This window comes from Peromyscus maniculatus, chromosome 20 (assembly GCF_049852395.1).
Source record: "Peromyscus maniculatus bairdii isolate BWxNUB_F1_BW_parent chromosome 20, HU_Pman_BW_mat_3.1, whole genome shotgun sequence".
Taxonomy (NCBI): domain Eukaryota; kingdom Metazoa; phylum Chordata; class Mammalia; order Rodentia; family Cricetidae; genus Peromyscus; species Peromyscus maniculatus.
Window position 1 is genome coordinate 51,537,949 of NC_134871.1, and position 18,753 is coordinate 51,556,701.

Here is an 18,753-nt window from a genome sequence, read left to right on the forward strand (position 1 = left end):
TTTTAGAACATCTCTGTCTTCAGTTTCATACACACATGTAATGTATGGTGATTACATTCCACTTGATTTTTTTAAATGAACATGTTTGTAATTGTAACCATTTTTAAATCCACAATTCAGTGGCATGAATTACATTCAAGATAGTAATTATACTCATGATATTAATTACATTTGTGGTATTCACTGATCACATTTGCAGCATTCATTCAATAACTATACTTATGATATTCATTAATTACATTAATTGTATTGGTTTATTACATTCATGATAGTATGTCCTGATACTATTGTCCATTTGTGGGGCTTTTCCATCACACAAAACAGAAACTCTGTACTTAGGAAATCATTGTTGAGATTAACTTTTACATAATATGTAAATGATAATACACAACCACAACCTGATTTAAAGGCGTTAAGACAGGTCTCATGCTGTAACTCTGGCTGCTCTCAAACTTGAGATAATCCCCCTGCCTTAGCTTTCTTAGTGCACCATCATGCCTAGCACCACAATGTAACTTTATTTATTTATTTTATCTTTTTTTGTTTTTCGAGACAGGGTTTCTCTTTGTATCCCTGTCTGTCCTGAAACTTGCTCTGTAGACCAGGCTGGCCTGAACTCACAGAGACCCACCTGCCTCTCTCTGCCTCTGGAGTGCTGGGATTAAAGGTGTGCACCACCACTGCCAGTGATTCATCCCTTTTTTAAAATAATGATTTTAATTTATTCTCCCCCAGTCTTATCTTTCTGAACCATTTGAAAATAATTCTCAGACAATTTTTGATATGCTCTTTTTTCCTTAAATGCTTCAGTATGTATTTCCCAAGAATATCGGCCTTCTAGATTGGTTGTGGTGGCTTATGTCTGTAGTCACAGTGTTTGAGAATCTAGGGCAGGAAAATTTTGGTTAGCTTAGACTGCATATTAAGTTCTGGACCAGACTGGGTGAGGCTCTGTCTCAAACATACAAAAATCTAGAGATATTATTACTATACTCAATCCTTAAGTCAGTAGTCTAATTTCACTCTTTTATTTTTTTGAGTACTCAGGATTGAACCTGCTGCTTTTTTTGTTTTCGTTTTTGAGACAGGGTTTCTCTGTGTAGCCCTGGCTGTCCTGGAGTTCACTATGTAGACCAGGCTGACCTTGAACTCAGACATCCGCCTGCCTCTGCTAGGATTGGAAACATGTGCCATCACCTCCGACTAAGCCACAGATTTATAATGGAGTTTTTTCCTTTTCTCCCTTTTATTCCGTTTAAGCCCCCACCCTCTTTTTGTTAATCTTTATTGTCAAGATTACCTAAGGAATCTGAATGTTGATCTGTTTTCCATGGGAAAGGAGTGGGGTTTTAGTGTTTAGTAAATGATTCAACACACATCTGCTTTCTCCCTTCTGAGCCGGGCCCTCTCCTAAGTGCCCTTTCAGTCTAGGGTAGGAGACAGACAGACGTATTGCCGTATAATATAATATAATATAATATAATATAATATAATATAATATAATATAATATAATATAATATAATATAATATAATATAATATAATATAATATAATATATAACTATATATAATAATATTCTGTTACCCTGAGGTGTCACTGTAGGGCTGGGTTCCTCAGTCTTAGCACTACTTCTGTCTTGCACTGGGTTTTTCCCCTGTGAGGGTCTTTGCTGGCATTGTAGGGTATTGAGCAGCATTCCTGCACTCCCCCTAGTAGATGCCAGTGGCACTTCCCCTGTGATGGTAATCAGAAATGTCTCCAGGCTCAACCAGATATCACACAGGGAGCAAATCGCTCCTGCTTGAGAACTGCTGTTAAAAGGCAAGCATTGTGGGGTGGGGTTTTCTCTCCAAGCCCATCGGGATGAGCAGTGAGATGGACTGGGATGCTGAGATGCCAGTACGTTGTCCTCGGCCACTGATTACGTCGTTGGGGTCTCAGGCCCTCTGTAAAGTATATTTAGTTGCTTTCTTTTCCCTCCAGGCTGTGATCAGTGCGATCAGAAAATTCCTAGAGGGCATCTCAGACCTACACCTGGTCTACACTCACCACCCACTCCTGCTCAGATTCTTCCTGGTTTATCCAGGGCTGATGAGCAGGTTTGGGCATCGTGCCCTGGAACTTTGGTTTTCTTGGGAAGAGTGCAACTATGAGAACCTAGATGACGACTCGTCTCCCGGACGGACCATCTTTCCTGCCAACTTAGCAGCCCTGTTCCAGATGCTCAGAAGCACGCCTAGCATCCTGCTCATTTTGCTGGTGGGTGCTCTCATTCATTTCTGCATTCACAGACGGCAGGCTTTGGGAGATGCGACTCAGTCGACAGAGTGCTTGCCTAGCGGGCAAGTTTGCATAAACGGAGCATGGAAATGCACACCAGTAATCCCAGCGCTTGGGAAGTGGAGGCAGGAGAATCAGTAGTTCAAGGTCATCCTCTACTATAGAGTGAGTTTGAAGACAGCCTGGGTTTAAAAGAATGAGAAGGAGAAGGAAGAAGGAGAAGGAGAAGGAAGAAGGAGAAAGAAGGAGAAAAGAAGGAGGAGGAAGAGGAGGAGAGAGGTGTGTGTGTGTGTGTGTGTGTGTGTGTGTGTGTGTGTGTGTGTGTGTGTGTGTGATGCTCTAGTTGCTCTGAAGGCCTTCTCCCTTTACCTATGGGCTCCTGAGTCTCTGCCTCCTGCTCTTTATATTTTTTTAATTTCCTTCCTTGGCACAACCCTACTGTAATTGTCTACTTCAAGCTTTTCACCTCCATCTCCTTAACTGATCAGCCCTTTGGCTTCCAGCCCTGATGCTCCTGAAAACTGCATCTCCACGACAACAAGGATGTCTCCGTAACTAATATCATAGGCTTGTTGGTCATCATCTTAGGTGACCTGTAGATATTGATGGCTGTCCACTTGCTTTTTAGTGGCACATTCTGGGTTTAAGGAATGCCATCTCTTGATTTTCCTCACCCTTCTCTTGAGGCTCCTTCTCAGTGTCTTGGAGATTTCTGGCTAGGTCTTAGAAATGGTATTCTGCAAAATTCTGCCTGAGGAACTTCACTCACTGCGTTTCTCCCGGGTTGGCTCACCTATGCCAGCCTTCTGCCTGTGTGCCGATGCCAATGAAAGTCTACACGCCACTTCTGACCACTCCAAGCTCAGTCTTCTTTTCTTTTCTTTTCTTCTTTCTTTCTTTCTTTCTTTCTTTTTTTTTTTTTTTTGCTGTTTTTTTTGAGACAGGTTTCTCTGTGTAGCTTTGCACCTTTCCTGGAACTCACTCTGTAGTCCAGGTTGGCCTCAAACTCACAGAGATCCAAATACCTCTGCCTCCTGAGTGCTGGGGTTAAAGGTGTGCGCCACCACTGCCCTCAAGCTCAGTCCTAAAATGCCAACATGTACTTAGCAGTTTTGTCTAACATGGAGCTCCTTGGAATGGAAGTGTGAATCAGTGGTAGAACGTGCGCTTGGAACGCATGAAGTATTGAGTTCATGAATAAGTAAACATGTAAATCTATAATGAATATGAAAAAGGTATGGCTCATTATCTCCTCTTCCAGTTCCTTTCACAGTTTCGGCCTTGTTAGGGTGGAGACTACCTACTTTGGCTGAAAACTGTCCTGGGCCACCAGTTTCAAAGAAAATAAGCTCTTAGGAGAAGCAAGCCAAAGAGAAAGTGAACCTCAGAAGACCAAACCCTTAGATTCTGTGTTCTCAGGAAGGAGTGGGCTGCCCCGTTTTATCCTTCCGGCTCAGGCCTTGCCCTTGGATGTATACTGGCCCATTCATCTCTTCTTGGAGGTGGCTGCATCAGGCCACAGGAGGCTTTTACTTCCCTTTGCCTAGAGCTCAGTTGGAAGGAGCTACCTTCATGGCTAGATGCTGTTTAGAGATCTGGGAAGTGGAGGCTTTCCTGTGTTTCAGGTGAAGTGGAGATAGCAGGAGGGCTGGGAGGTAGTATAGAGGAATATTAAATGGATACCGCATACAGATGATCACTTACTAACCATTGGCTCTGAGTCTGAGCTAGATAATGTTCATGTCAGAGATGCTGATAGAATTGCCCAAGGTAATAAGGATCATGGCCAGGATTGGAGACCACAGTCACTGAATCTTACTAAATTAGATCCTAGAAGCATCAGTGGTGAAAAGAACAGCAAGAAACAACTTTGTTTTCTGTTCACACATATAATTCCACCATTTCTTCCCAGCTTTTAGCCACAGGAGGGAATAAAGTCTAAAAATATGTGCTGGGACCAATTTCTGGTTTTGATATGGGTAATTAGCAGCTGAAAACAAAGCTGTTAATTGCCACTCTTATCCACGGGTGGTCTTTCACGTCCATTGTTTAGCAGTGAAACACAAGGCTGTCACAGATGCTCTGTTCTGAGTCTGGACAGCTTTGGACAGTTGAAAATGCAGTGGGCCATGGATCCGCCCAACACCTTCTCACTAACCCATGTGATGAGGTCCGTATCAGCACGCAGCATTTACTGTGGCCAACAAAGACCTCGTAATCCCTTTCCTTTTAGACCTTTAAAACTCACAGACTTCTGAGGGACCAGTTTTGTGACCCTGCGGCAGGGATGGACCAGCAAAGGACAACAGGGTAGTCAAGGCTTGATCTTTACTCTCTTGACCCTGAGTAAAGTATTCTTACTTTAGATTTCAGCCTCACATTCTTTAAAGCAGAGGAACTGGATGAACTTGGGACCCACCCATCTCCGTCTCCTGAGTTCTTAGAGTTTCAGGCTTGTGCCACACATCTATCTCTGAAATTATCTAGATTTTCCTTAGCCCTCTAACTTATGATTTTGTATTCTCAGAGATGGCTTTTGAGTCTCTGTGAAATGACGGAGGTAAAGCGACCTCATTAACCCCCTCCCCTTCATTAACACACACACTAGAGTAGAATTTACAAGTCTGCTGTTTTCTTTTTCTTTTTAAGACACCATCTTATTCCGTAGCCTAGGCTAGCCTGGAAATTAATATATAGCCCAGGCTGGCCTCACACTCATGGAATTCCTCTCCCTTATCCTCCTGAGTGCTGAGATTGTAGGTGTAAGCTACCACCTCTGACTCTCTACTACTTTCCTGATAGACAACTAGTTTATTTGCCTCAGTTTCCCCTTTGAAAATTGGGATGACACCTAACTGGAGGAGCTATCAGGAAGATGTAAAAATATATAGACAGTCAGGCATAGTGGCACATGTCTTTAATCCCAGCACTTGGGAGGCAGAGGCAGATGGATCTCTATGAGTTCAAGGCCAGCTTGGTCCATAAAGCAAGTCCCAAGACAGCCAGGGCTACGTAGAGAAACCCTGTCTGGAAAAACAAAGTGTATAGACAAATGCATGGCTACGATATAAAAACAGGGCAGCTCCCATGTTATTAGGTTCTAATTGCTGATATCATCGTTGTTTCTCCAAAGCCCATGCCCTGTGCTCATGCTTCCGCATCCTGCCCTGCCTGCCCAGTGGTCACCACATCAGGATTTGTTTGGATGAAGCGCCCTGTAGTCATGTTTCTCTGCACTGGGAGCTGGCCTCTCTGTATAGAGTCTGCGACCTTGGATTCATAGCACCCTGTCCTAACTGGCCTGACACATTCACTTGTCCAAAGGCATTGGCGTATTTGAGCTGGTAGGTGCCAGGAGCTATTAGAGACAGCTACTGGTGCCCCTTCTGCCTGTTTTGCCTTCAACATAACGCTCATTAAAATAATTCGAAAAGCAAAACAAAATAAAATGTCCTTTTTCATTTCCTGAATCCAAGACTTTCACTGCCTGGGGCAGGGATGGGTAGATGCCGTGGCAGAGAAGAGGCCTGACCTGGTCCTCACTTCCCGTCCCATACCCTGAATCTCTCCCAGCCTATCCTTCCCTTGGCCTGGGACATCTCTGTTCTCTGTGTAGTCTTCTGGTTCTCAGGTTCCTGGTCCTAAAAACAATCTCTTCATGACCCCCATACTTCCAAGAGAGAGGCACCCTGAGCCCAAAGGCCTCCATTTACACCCCTGGAGCCACTTTCTACCTTTACGTGACCTCGGGCCCATTGTGTAATGTCCCGGCGCCTCTGTTTGCTTCTTGATGTGATAGGATGGGACTGTTCCCCAGGAGTTGTGAGCAGTCAGTGCATCCACCAGGGTATTTGGTACAAAATCAAGTGCAAAGAGAGACTTCACTCCGCTTTTGTGAAACTGTCAACCTGGCCGCATTCCCTGACCCTCTTTCTGGCACTGTCTACCTGTCCCTGGCTGTGTGCTCTCTGAGTGAGCTCTGGCTTCTTTCTCCTCTCAGGACCTCGTCTATTCTAGTCCCATGGACACAGCCCGCAAGGTACTGATTGTCCTGAGGACCTTCATCCGGGAGAACGAAGATATCGAAGTGGGTGGTCTCATCCGCGGCCACTTCCTGATCATCCTGCAGCGCCTGCTGGTGGAGTATGGCGCTCCCACCTCCGGAGGTCAGTTTTCCTCGGACGTGTTTTGACACGCAGAGTAGACCATTCTATTTTGGTGGAGTGTGCTCTAAGAAAGAGAATCAGGTTTTGCAACAGAAGAAAAATTCAGGCCAGTCCCTACCACGCACAGCATGTGCTTGGAGCTGTTTGTCACAAAAAAACGGCAGCTCCCAGAGGGAGAAAGAAAGTGGAAATCTGGAGGAGGCTGGGGAACCAGCAGGGCTGTGGGAGTAGGGTGGATCTGTGATGTGTTGAATCCCCAGTGAGCTCCGGGAGGATATGCTAGCAGTCACAGAAGCTGGCTTTTCAATATGAAGAAACTCAAAATTAGGGTTGATTTGTCTTTAGCTATTTTTAAAGAGGCTGGATTTTTTTTTCTTTGAGAATCTGATTTTGGTTTTGTTTTTTGAGAGGTCTCATATGGACCAGCCTGGTCACAAATTCATAGAGATCCACTTGCCTTTCAAATGTACCACCATACTTGGCTCAAGAATCTGAATTTTTAAAAAATGGTCTCCCTGGGTAGCCGTGGCTGGCCTGGATCTCACTCTGTAGACCAGGCTGGCCTTAAACTCACAGAGATTCACTGACTCTGCTTGCTGAGTGCTAGGATTAAGGCTATCATGGCCACACCTGGCCCAAGAATCTGATTTTTTTTTTTTTAAACTAAATTTCTGAGCCATCAAGGGCAAGTGGGAAGAGGTTTGTGGCTCCCAGGTCCAGTCCTGAAAGAACACTGGAGTTCTGAGAGTCTAAGCACCTCCTTCCTAGTGAAGAACAAGATGTGTCTGGATGATAGTACTGTTTACAGTAAGGTTTGGGCCAGTGAGCCGGCTCTGCAGGTAAAGCACTTGCTGAGCAGCCTGCCAAGTCGAGTTGGACTGTAATGTAAAGGTGGAAGGCGAGAACTGATGAACTGATGGACATGAAGTCGTCCTCTGATCTCCATGCATGTGCTGTTGCATCCTCCCCGCATTGCAGGCGCACACGCGTGCACACACACACTCTAATAATAATAATAATAACAAATAAATTTTTAAAATTTTAGGCCAGGTGTAACAGCGTGACAGCATTGGAGAGACTGAGGCAGGGGGATCTCTGAGTCTGAGGTCAGCCTGGTCTACATAGTGAGTTCCAGGACAGTCAGGGAGGGTTACATAGACCCTGTCTCAAAACAAAACAAAATACTTTTTTTTAAAAAAGAGATTCACTATAGGCAGGTATGGTGGAGTATTCCTTTAATCACAGAATTTGGAAGGCAGAGACAGGCAGATCTCTGAGTTCTAGATCAGCCTGGTCTACAAGGGGAGTTCTAGGACATCTGGGACTGCACAGAGAAACCCTGACTTAAAAAAAAGGGGGGGGAAGCCGTGGGACATGGAACTTTCTCCAAAATTGACCACATACTTAGAAAGAAGATTAGTGTTTTTATGGGATTCCTGAGTGTGTGAACCAGTGGGTTTCTGCATTTATATCAGTTTCTTGTGCTTTTCCTTGGGCTCTTTTCCTTCGTTTGTTTGTTCTGTCCTATTCAGATGTGTTAGTTTTGGTTTTCTCTTACTATAATTTATTTTATTTAAAATAAATAAATAAATAATTTTTAAAAAGAAAGAAAAAGCCTTAGGAAATAGATTTAGATGTGTGTTCAATATCTGTCTTTGTTTCGGTGGTTGTAACGGAGCACCATAAACTAGGTGACTCGTGAACAAGAGGATGTTATTAACAGGTCTTGGGAAATCCCGAGTCCAGATCCCAGCAGATTTGATGTCTGGTGAGAATCCACTATGTTCAGACATCTTGTATCCTCATAAGGCAGAAGGGACAAGTGACTAGTCTTTGGAGTCTCTCTTATGGGTACTAATCCTGTTCATGGGGACCGTGTCTTATGACTCAATCATCTTCTAGTGGCCCCACTTCCTAGTACTCTCACACTGGAGGTTAGGATTTCAGCATAGGAATTGGGGGCTTACAAACATTCAGAGCATAGCACCCTGCCTTTCAGGAGCCGTGGGACCTCTGTGAGAAATGACTATGTGCTTTATTTTCCTAACTGCAAAATAGGAACAAAAGTCCCTGTTTGGTGTCTTTTTTCATGGACTTTAGTGAAGTAATGAATTCCCAATGGCTACCCAGAGTTGGCATTCAGTGTATGAGCTACTACTGTCCCCATGAGAAGAAATGAGAATCAAGTGCCCTTCCTTAGGGCTGTTGTGGCAGGGAGGTGTTTGACCTTTGGGTGGGCTGAGGTCAGTTAGCCCTCTGAACAGCCCATTTCTGTTCTCCGTAGCCTCAGGGAACCTGCCGCTGCTGCTGAACCTCCTCTCCTTGGTGCAGCTGAGGAGTGAGCCGGAGCAAGAACTGGACAGCATGGCCATGAAGCTGCTTCACCAAGGTGCCTTGGCTGCTCGAGACAGGGCCCATGGGCCCGAGGCTGAATATGGCGGGGCCCACTGGGTTTGGAAGATGTGAACAAGTCAGTCTGTTCCTGGGGGTGTCATTGGATCTCCTCTACTCATTGTAAAGGAGTATTTGGGAGACACCCCCTCTAAAAACAAACCCAAACCCCAAATAACAAAGTAACAATCAGTGTGTGATAGGCACCAGCTCTAGTGAAGTCAGAAAGGCCTTTGCATGTTCGCTAGCAAAGCTGTGTGGACCTTGCCTGTGTTAAGCTCATAGGTAAGATGGACCGTCTCTCATGTAGATACAGATAGGTGTTTGGGTAGGTGTGTAGTGCTTGGCACACAAGTTCCTTCTGGATACAGTCTGTGCAGGTCATGCTTCCCAGTATCTGGTCAGCTGTCTTCCCTGTCTCTCAGCTGACTCAGATCTCTGGTCATCCAGTTCACAGCTCTCTGCGCATCTTTCTTTTTTAAAAAATATTTTTATTAGTTGAGTGGTTGTGGTGGCGCATGCCTTTAATCCCAGCACTTGGGAGGCAGAGCCAGGCAGATCTCTGTGAGTTCAAGGCCAGCCTGGTCTACAGAGTGAGTTCCAGGACAGGCTCCAAAGCTACACAGAGAAACCCTGTCTCGAAAAACAAAAAAAAAAAAAACAAAAAAAAAAAAAAAAAACAAAAAAAAAGTACTTAAGAGGGAGAAGGATCAGGAGCTCAAGATCATCCTTTGTTATTTAGTGAATTCAGGGCCATCCTAGACTGCATTAAATGCTAACACAGAATGATTTTGATTATTCTGAAATGTGAAATATAGTAGACATTTACACACTGTTCTTGAGTCCTTCTGTCGGACTGTTTTGGGAGCAGAGGTGCTGTTGAGGGAGACTTCTTGCCCAGTTGACCACGAGCCGGTGAGAAGTCAGAGTGTGATGTGGCCGCCATAAAGTGAAAGGAGACTTGGGTAGGATCCGAACGGTGGTGGAGAGGTGGGCGGGGCTTCCAGGATGAGAGGGAAATGTTGTCTAGAGCGCTGCTCTTTGGTGTCCTGACTGCTCTGGCTAGGAATGCAGACGAGCAGTCCAGCTGGGCAGAATGGTTACAGAGATAACCTGCCGACTGAATATTTTTTGTTTTATATAGATAACCCGTGATAGCTCCAAACTTGGAATTGTTTTTGCCTCAGCCCCTTGAACACTGGTTGTTATTACAGATGCACACCATCGTGTCTGGCCTAAGCCAAATCTTTCTGAACCAATGTTCTATCTCATCCTCCCTCCTATCCACTTTTCTTGCCCAATCAGAGGCTGTCATGGAGGGTTCCATCTTCAGGGCCTTTTCACATGGTTATTCCTTGCTTTAATAGGCATGCTCCCTCTAGGCAGCCTCAGTTGTGTGTCTTATCACTCAGGGAAGGAGCCGCAAGACTGACATTTATTATTATTCGGTGTGTGTATGATTTGTATGTGATCACAGGCGTGCTTCAGCATGTGTGTGGAGGTCAGAGGTTAACTCTGTGGAGCCAGTTCCCTCCTCACATCTTCTTGTAGGTTCTAGGGAGTGAACTCAAGTTTTCAGGCCTTGTGGCAGGTGCTTGGACACACTGAGCCATCTCTCCAGCAACTCCCTCATTTTAAACTTTTGTTTATTCACCGCAGCTCCTTATAATCTCGTTCGGTATGTGTTTTCAGGGATTGCACTTTGGTCTGTCACCCATTTGGGGGACATCCCTGTACTCACATACATGGTAGACCAAATTCATCAAGGGAGCATGTCACCCCACATGGGGAAAGATGGCTCCCCGGGGATTTCTCCGTGCATGCTCCACCCTCAGATGGCTTAAGCGTAACTGCGTATCTTACCCACCTCTGGCAGAGGCCATGGAATTGTTCCACTCTGCGTCATCTTTGGTTCTACAGTGTTTGTAATGCTGCATTGCTCTTCCTGGGGAGATGTAAGGAAATGTCTGTTCAGCTCAGATGGGGCTCTGACAGACCAAAGAGGATTCCCTCCCAGTTCAGCCAATGAGGTTCGTGGAATTAAGAACGTGCCTGACTCAAAGGTAGCAGCACCACTGAAAAGCCTAGCTGGGTGTGGTGATGCATGCCTTTAATCCCAGCACTTAGGAGGCAGAGGCAGGAGGATCTCTGTGAGTTCAAGGCCAGCTTGGGCTACAGAGTGAGTTCCAGGACAGATGGGGCTGCACAGAGAAACCCTGTCTTAGAAGAAGGAGGAGGGGAAGGAGGAGAAAGTGGAGGAAGAGTCCTGGCCCAGCATGGGCAGTTCATGAAAGCCTGCAACACTAGAATCCCCGACCTGAATTTTGGAGGCTGAATAGGAGTCGAGTTAGCCAGAAAGCAGCGATACAAGAAAGAGAACACACCGGATACAAGTGTCTACCTGTAACCAGAGAATTCTAGAGGTTGAGGCAGGAAGACTGTAAACTCAAGATCAGCCAGGACTATACAGCAAGATTCTGTGTTTTAAAAAGGAGAGCTTGGAGTGGTGGCATGCACCTGTAATCCCAGCACTTGGGAGGCAGAAGCATGAGGATCAAGGGGGTCAGTACCATCGTCAGTGACTAGTCCAGGATACACAAGGCTTGTCTTAAAAACCAGAGAGAGGGTGGAAGGAAGAAGGAGGGGGAAGAGGCAGGAGGATAGCAAGTATAGGACTTGTCCATCCAGCGTCACAGAACTCCCTTGGGACTGCAGCAGGGATGGTTAAGTGGCTGGGGGGCGGTCTTAGGGAGTGAGGACCACTGCTAAGGTAGCAGGCTGACGCATGCACGGTGAGAGGATTCCCTTGACAAGTGAACTCCTAACAGTGTGTTCAGGTTGCCAGTTGGTTGTGGGTTGCTTACGTGGCTTGTACAGACGGAGGGTGTGAACAAACATCCCTTCGAGTTTGTCACCGTCCTGCTCTCCACTGGCTGTGCCATAATGTCTGTGTTCTCCCCTGAGACTGGCCTCTGAAATTTGCCAGCTGTTGGCCAACATCTGTGTGAAGTGTAAGAGTACTTAAACCACGGAGCGCTGTGCCATAGGCTACCTGGGGACTCTGGTTTCTTGCAGTCGGCAAGCTGTGTGGGAAGTGCAGCCCTGCAGATGTGGACATCCTACAGCCCTCCTTCAACTTCCTGTACTGGAGTCTTCAGAGGACCACGCCCAGTAGCCAGAAAAGAGGTACAGGGGCCCAGGCAGAGTCACCGAAGAGGCCGGTGGCGGGGGTCCTCGGTGGCCTTGGGTTTCTCTTCTTAAAACATATCGAGGTGTTTGTGTGTGGTTGACGATGATGAGACCGACCCTCCAGTTCTGGTAGTCTGTGATTCTCCGGGGTGCAAGGCTCCTCGGGTCCCCTCGACCAGCCGCGTTTGTTTATTTTTGTATGCTCGAAGCCCTAGCCGCAGGGACCCCATGCCACGGAGGTGTTAGGCTAGACGGCCGCCCCTGCCCTCTGCTCCTCTCAGCTGCTGCTGTTCTGCTGAGCAGCCCCGCCTTGCTGGAGCTCCTGGAGAGGATGCTGGCGCTCACCTGGACCGAAGGGGGCTCTCCCAGGACTCCGCTGCTCTGCTCTGCCTGGCTGCTCACCGCCTCCTTCTCTGTCCAGCAGCACGAGGGCAATTTGCAGGTGAGCGTCTGGCGCCATGTCTTTGGGACAGGAGACAGCCCTCGAAGAAGTCCTGAGTCCCCGTCCCCAGCTCTGTGGCCTTTTAGCTGAGTGACCTTGGCAAAATACTTAACTATGCTGAGTTTCAGAGTTCCTACCTACAAAGTGGGAATCGAGGGAGTCAGGGTCACTGACAGCTTGGTTTAAATTACTCTTCACAAACGGATCACCTCCATGTCAGGCTGCGTTCAGAGCACAGAAAAATGAAAATGCCTAGGGCATTCGCCCTCGCCTTAGGGAATGTGTTTTCTAAGTAAAGCCTTGAAGGAAGACTCTGTTGGGCAAAGGGGCTGGGGAAAGGTGCTCCAGGGCAGAGTACAATAAGAGCAAAGACATAAAAAGGCGCCAATTCGGACCTGGGTACGGATTTAGTGATAAGCCGGTGTGTGTGTATGTGGCTAGAACGAGGGACTGAACGAACAGATCGGTTTAGACAAGAAGGCAGGAGCCAGCTGTGACCTTGTCGTGCCCAGTGGCGAGACGCAGAGTGCCACAAGTAGTTAGTTGTCATTGTCACCGTAGGAGGTGGGTGCAGGGAACACGAGAACCGTGGACGTCTGCACAGAAAACCTCGTGTCCTTCTGGAGGTCCTTGTCAGCCCAGAGTCCTTTGTGAGCGCCACTCTTGGCTAGTTCATATTCAAGTATCTCTTCCCCAAGCTACAACTCACGGTCCGTCTCCGAGCTTCCACAGTATCTGCACAGCACCCCAGCACTCCAGGCTAGTGATGGCCACACGGTTCATCTGTTAGAAGGGAATCAGTTTAGGCTCCTGTGGTGGTGACAGACTATGGCAGTTATGTGCTGAGGCAGGCCCTGTATGGTGTTGCCTGGGGTTGATTTTTGTTTACTTATTATTTATTTATTGAGAACAGGATTCCTCTATGTAGCCCTGGGGCTTGCTGTGTAGGTTGCTCTGAGCAACCTATGGATTAGGTTGATCTCCACCTCACGGAGACCTGCCTGCCGCTGCCACTGGAATGGTGGGATTAAAGGCATGTGTAACCATGCCTGTCTCATTATTTTTTTTTTAATTTTATTGAGACAGGGTATCATGCAACCCAGATTGGCCTCAGATTTGTTATGTAGCTGAATCTGGCCTTTAACTCCTCATCCTCCTGCCTCTACCTCCCAGGTGTGGTTTTCTAGGTGTGTGTCGCTGTGACTGTCTCATGGTTGACTCAGAACAGAAGCCTTCTCTGTTTTTCTTTGTGAGGAGCTTGGGCCACTTCTGTGGTGATATGCCTGGGTAGAAGTCTGTCCCTCCTCCCCACTTCTTGACCGTGCCTGGCCATCGGCATGTGCCTGGCTGACGACCTGCTCCCACCCAGCTCCACGGTCCTAATTCAGTCTGGGATGTTGAAGGAATTGCTTTGTGCTGGACTCTGAGCCAAGCAGAGTCGTAGTCGCTGCCCTCTGCCAGCTCCTGTTCTGGTGGAGGAGAGCAGAACAGACCGGCTTTGAACCTGCCACCCCGTCTAGCTCTCAGTTTGGACACTAGGCTCATGTTTACTTATGGTGCTCCTGAACCAGTCTCCAAAATAACTCTGGAGGTAACGAAAGCAGGGAGCACTGTTTTCATTTCACAGGGGAGGAAAGCAGGGCAGGCCGAGAGAGATGCAGTGACTTGCGCACTATAGTTGTATAGTGATTCGCTCTATAATTCAGGCTGGCCTCAGACTTGCAATCCTCCCCTCTCAAGAGGACAGCAGGCATGTGCCACCACCCTTGGCTAGAGCCAAGGTTTTGATTTGGTGTGTCAGACTCTAGGTCTTCTGAGTTAGGTGAGGAGAGCCAGAGACCAAACCACACATGAGGCTGAAGAAGGCTTCCTGGAGGCTGTTGATGTCCGGGATGACTTCAGAGGGGAGTTAGTTCTCTAGGCAAAGGCTTGATTGTCCTCCTCACACTGCTGATGTCAGGGTGTCTTGATGTAACAGGTGTAACAGGAAGTGGGCAGGCCGTTTTCTACCCACGTCTCCAGAACATTGATTGGGCTTAGCCACCCCCCCACCCCCACCCCGCTCCGCTTTTCTGCCAGGTTCATCAGACATTATCTGTGGAACTCAGCCAAGTGTTGAAAGCTCTCAGCTTTCCAAAGAAAAAATCTGCACTGCTCTCAGGTATGGTGTGGACTTCCCAGCAGGAGAAAAGCCTTTCCCTCAGGTTCTAAGATAGGACCATGCACCCAGACCATAATTATTTATCAGCACCATTTCCCCTTCTGGGTAGAAGATGGGGGAGCGGGGAGGAACCGGGCGTCAAGAGTCTCCTCTTTCCAGCTGCCATCCTACGATTCCTGCGGACAGCCCTGCAGCAAAGGTTTTCTTCTGCCTTGGTGGCCTTGGTGCCCTCAGAGGGTCAGCTGAGGTCAGCTCCTGAGGACACGGTCCTAGCTCCTCTGGGAACATCACAAGTGCTCTCCCTGCTCATCGGGCTTCAGAACCTCCTGGTGCAGGTAGGGCTCTGGCTGAGTGGGCCCCTGGTGGTGGGAACTCCTGTTTTCAGGGCAGCAGGAAAAGATGGCGTCCTCTCGGGAGACCGGTGTTTCCATCGGAGGCAGCCATTGTGTCATATACGTGAAATCCCAGCGTTTGGGAGGTGGAAGCAGGAAGACCAGGAGTCCAGAGATCACTGTTTTCTAGATCTCTAGGGAACAGAACAGACAGAATGAATATGTAGTAAAAGGAGTCTGTTAGATTGGCACACGAGATACAGTTTTGATTCTAACTGTGGCTGTCTCCACACCGGAGAGCTGAGAATCAGTAGCTACTTAGTCCGTGAGGCTGGCTACATCCACGGGCCCATTCCAGCGCTGGTCTTCCTGCCATGTTGGAAGGCTGAAGAGACTGGGTTCTGATGCCAGTGAAGGATGGGCAGCGTGGGAGGGCTGCCTAGCGAAACATAAGCCAGCAGGCACCAAGCATCAGCTGCCCCTCTGCCCTGCTTACAGCGGGGCCGCTATGGCCAAGGTGATGCCACACTTCTTCCGCCTCAGTTAGCCTAATCAGGAGAATCCCTCACAGGTGTGCCCAGGTTCAGTGAGGCTGAAACCAAGGTTAACCAGCACAGTTATCCTCGGAATATAGAGAATTCAAGGCTAACCTGGGCTATCTGAGACCCTGTCTAAACCAAACCAAACCAAACCAAACCAAAACCCAGCAATGATAACCAGAGCCTGAGTTGGTTCCTGACTGAGAAGTGTGGGGGACTAACGGCTTCAAACACAGTCTCAGGCCCGAGGACCTCTCCCTTAGCTCAGCTCTGTGCTCCTCACTGTCCGCTTTGTTCTCACGGGCTGCATGAACAGCAACTCCAGGCTGATATCCTTAATGGAAAGAAGTTCTTTCCCTGAAGTTCCTGGAACCGAGTCTCCTTACCCTGGAGTAGGGTATAATCACCACGCTAGCTTGGCCTGGTTAATGCCTCCTGGAAGCTGGGACATTTATGGTCAACTCTGTGCAGCCTACATGGACTGAACATGAGAGATGATGGATGCTTCTCCAAAGTAAAACTGTTTTCAAGGGAGAATGGATCCTAGCCAGGCAGAACGAATGTCTCCCCCTCTTAAATTAAAAAAAAAAAAAAAAAAAAATTGAGACGAGGTCTTACGTAGGTCAGGCTTGCCTTGAATTCCTGATCCTCCTGCCTCTGCCTCCCAGTGCTGGGATTCAGGTGTGCACCGCCATGCCCAGTTCTGAAGAAAGTAGCTCTTACTACTATGGTACACGTTTGTATGTGGATAAATAAAGGTTTCTGGGTCAATACCCAAAAATGGGACTGTTGGGTCAAATGATGTATTAGTGATCTGTTTGTTTCTCTGTAATGAGTTACCAAAAACATAGTGATATAAACACCCCTACAGTCCTGTTAGTCCCCTCACAGTCCTATAGGTCAGAAGTTTGGGTGAACTCACTACTTAGGTCAGTGGTGTCTTTGTGTAGTTTAGGGATCAAGCCCACTGTTCTCACACACTAAGCAAGAGCTCGGTCACTGGGGTTTCCACATGGCTAAAATCAGTGTTAGCCAGGCTGGGAGCTCTGAGGGGGAAGTGAACTCTTCCCAAGGGCCTCTTTCAGTTCTTGAAGGTTGTTCAAGTTATTTCTGACACAATCCTTCCATTTTCAATACCACAATGGCACACGGGTCTTTAAGTCACTCTGATTCTTCTGCCGTAGGGCAGAGAAAACTTCTAAATGGTTCACAGGGTTGTCAGTCTTTAATTTTAGCTCTTGCTGGGTGTAGTGACGATCTCATAGTAGTATTAATTTGCATCTCCCTAATGACTGGTGATAGTGAATTTTTTCATGTGTTTGTGAGAGTTTAAAGTTTTGTTGGATAAAGGATAAAAAATAATTGATACCTACTGGTTTAGATACACTGAAGATACCTTTTAGATACCTTTTAGTGGGTCCTAGGGTTCATTTCCTTTTCTAAAACAAATCACTCTTTCAAAAAAGGTAACTTAGAGGTTTGGAGAGGCGGTCAGTGCTTCGGGGTACTCCCTCCTCTTTCAGAGGACCCGGGTTCAGTTTCCAGCATTCACATGGTTGATGGCAAGCACCTGTAACTCCAGTTCCAGAGATCCAATGCCCTTTTCTGGCCTCTGTGGGTACTGCATTCACATGGTATGCTTTCATACACACACACACACACACACACTGATACATATAAAATAAAAATAAATAAGTCTTTGGGCCTGGAGAGATGGCTCAGTGGTTAAGAGCACTGGCTACTCTTGCAGAGGACCTGGGTTCAATTCTCAGTGGCCACGTGGTCGTTCACATCCATCTGTAACTCCACTTGTATGGGCTGCAACACCTTCTTCTGGCCTCTGAGGGCACCAGGCACACATATAGTGCATAGACTTACATATAGGCAAAACACGTATACACATAAAATAGAAGTAAATAAATCTTTTTTTTTTAAATTTTGTTACAGCTGAGTGCCTTGTTGTGCCCCTAATCATAGCACTTGTACGAGAAGTAGAATCGGGAGGATTGCCACAAGTTTGAGGTCAACCAGATCTCCATAGTAGAATCTAAGTCAGCCAGGTATATAATAGTGAGACCTGTTTCTAGAAGAATAAAGAGGGATGCTTCACAAAAAGGTGTTACTTGATAGAAGCATTGTGCTCTGTATGTGACAGACGAGTAACATACATTTAAAAATTATCTACAGGAGTATATTCTTTATCTGAAAAACTGAAATCTAAATAACTAAAAACATTTTCTTTATTAAAACTAAGATATATATATATATCCTGGAGTTTGAGGCCAGACTGGACTACATGAGATCCTGTCTCAGAAAAACAAATAAATCCTGACCCTAATTCTGTTTTTGTTTTTCTGTTTTTTTCTCCCCCAGAAAGACCCTCTGTTATCTCAAGCCTGTGTTGGCTGTCTGGAAGCCTTGCTTGACTACCTGCATGCCAGGAGCCCCGACCTTGGTAGAAACCTTCTTTATTCTCTTATTTTCCCATGATCAAGATTGGAGGGAATGAACCCTGTTATCCTCCTGCCTCAGTGCTTTGACAGCACTGCAGAGGACACAGTCACGCCCGTTGTACAGATGTGGGCACTGAGTGTCAGAGTGTTCGAGCACTATGCCTAACCCAGTCACAGTGCTCTGAAGTAGCAGACACCTTCCAGTTGTCTGCCTCTCCTAGTCTTGGGACAGACTCACTGCGAGTCCATATAGGTGGGTAGAAGTCCAGGGCAAGAGACCTCATGAACCCAGTCTGCAACTGCGCAGCCTTTTTTTTTTTTAAGCCAATAGGAAAACCTCCTCCTTGGGCATGCTCCTGGGTCTCTAGAAGAACAGCATTAACTACTTGAGGACTGATGTTTCTTGCAGCACTCCATGTGGCCTCCCAGCCCTGGAATCGGTTTTTGCTGTTCACCCTCTTGGATGCTGGAGATAATTCCTTCCTCAGACCTGAGATATTAAGACTTATGACTGTGGTAAGTGCAGAAAGGATAGTCCTGTGGTCAGAAGGTATCAGCAGGGTGCTTCTAAAGAGGTCCAAAACATGACGGTATTTTAGGTGACCCTAATCATCAAGGAGCAGAGGAGTTGGGTAGCCTTCACTCTACAAGAGACCTGCCCAGGGACTTGCTGTGAATAGTGACATCTAACCTTAGGACACATTTTCTCTTATTTCTTTCGTGAAACAGTGACCAGGGTTGTTGCCACATGGCAGGTCTAGGTACTAAGGATGTGGCGGAGCCACCCACATACTCTGCCT

The 18,753-nt window shown here is 47.0% G+C and overlaps 1 protein-coding gene across 1 annotated transcript in view; it reads left to right on the top strand.

Annotated features, from left to right (window-relative positions):
- The window catches only part of Mei1 (meiotic double-stranded break formation protein 1), a 59,555-nt gene that overhangs the window by 38,760 nt on the left and 2,042 nt on the right, over positions 1 to 18,753 (top strand). The window contains exons 20-28 of the mRNA XM_042264537.2: positions 1,984 to 2,259; positions 6,281 to 6,446; positions 8,731 to 8,835; positions 11,913 to 12,023; positions 12,308 to 12,468; positions 14,548 to 14,629; positions 14,789 to 14,964; positions 17,874 to 17,955; positions 18,363 to 18,469. Coding sequence (XP_042120471.2) covers positions 1,984 to 2,259; positions 6,281 to 6,446; positions 8,731 to 8,835; positions 11,913 to 12,023; positions 12,308 to 12,468; positions 14,548 to 14,629; positions 14,789 to 14,964; positions 17,874 to 17,955; positions 18,363 to 18,469 — 1,266 coding nt within the window. The remainder of the gene's footprint in view (positions 1 to 1,983; positions 2,260 to 6,280; positions 6,447 to 8,730; positions 8,836 to 11,912; positions 12,024 to 12,307; positions 12,469 to 14,547; positions 14,630 to 14,788; positions 14,965 to 17,873; positions 17,956 to 18,362; positions 18,470 to 18,753) is intronic.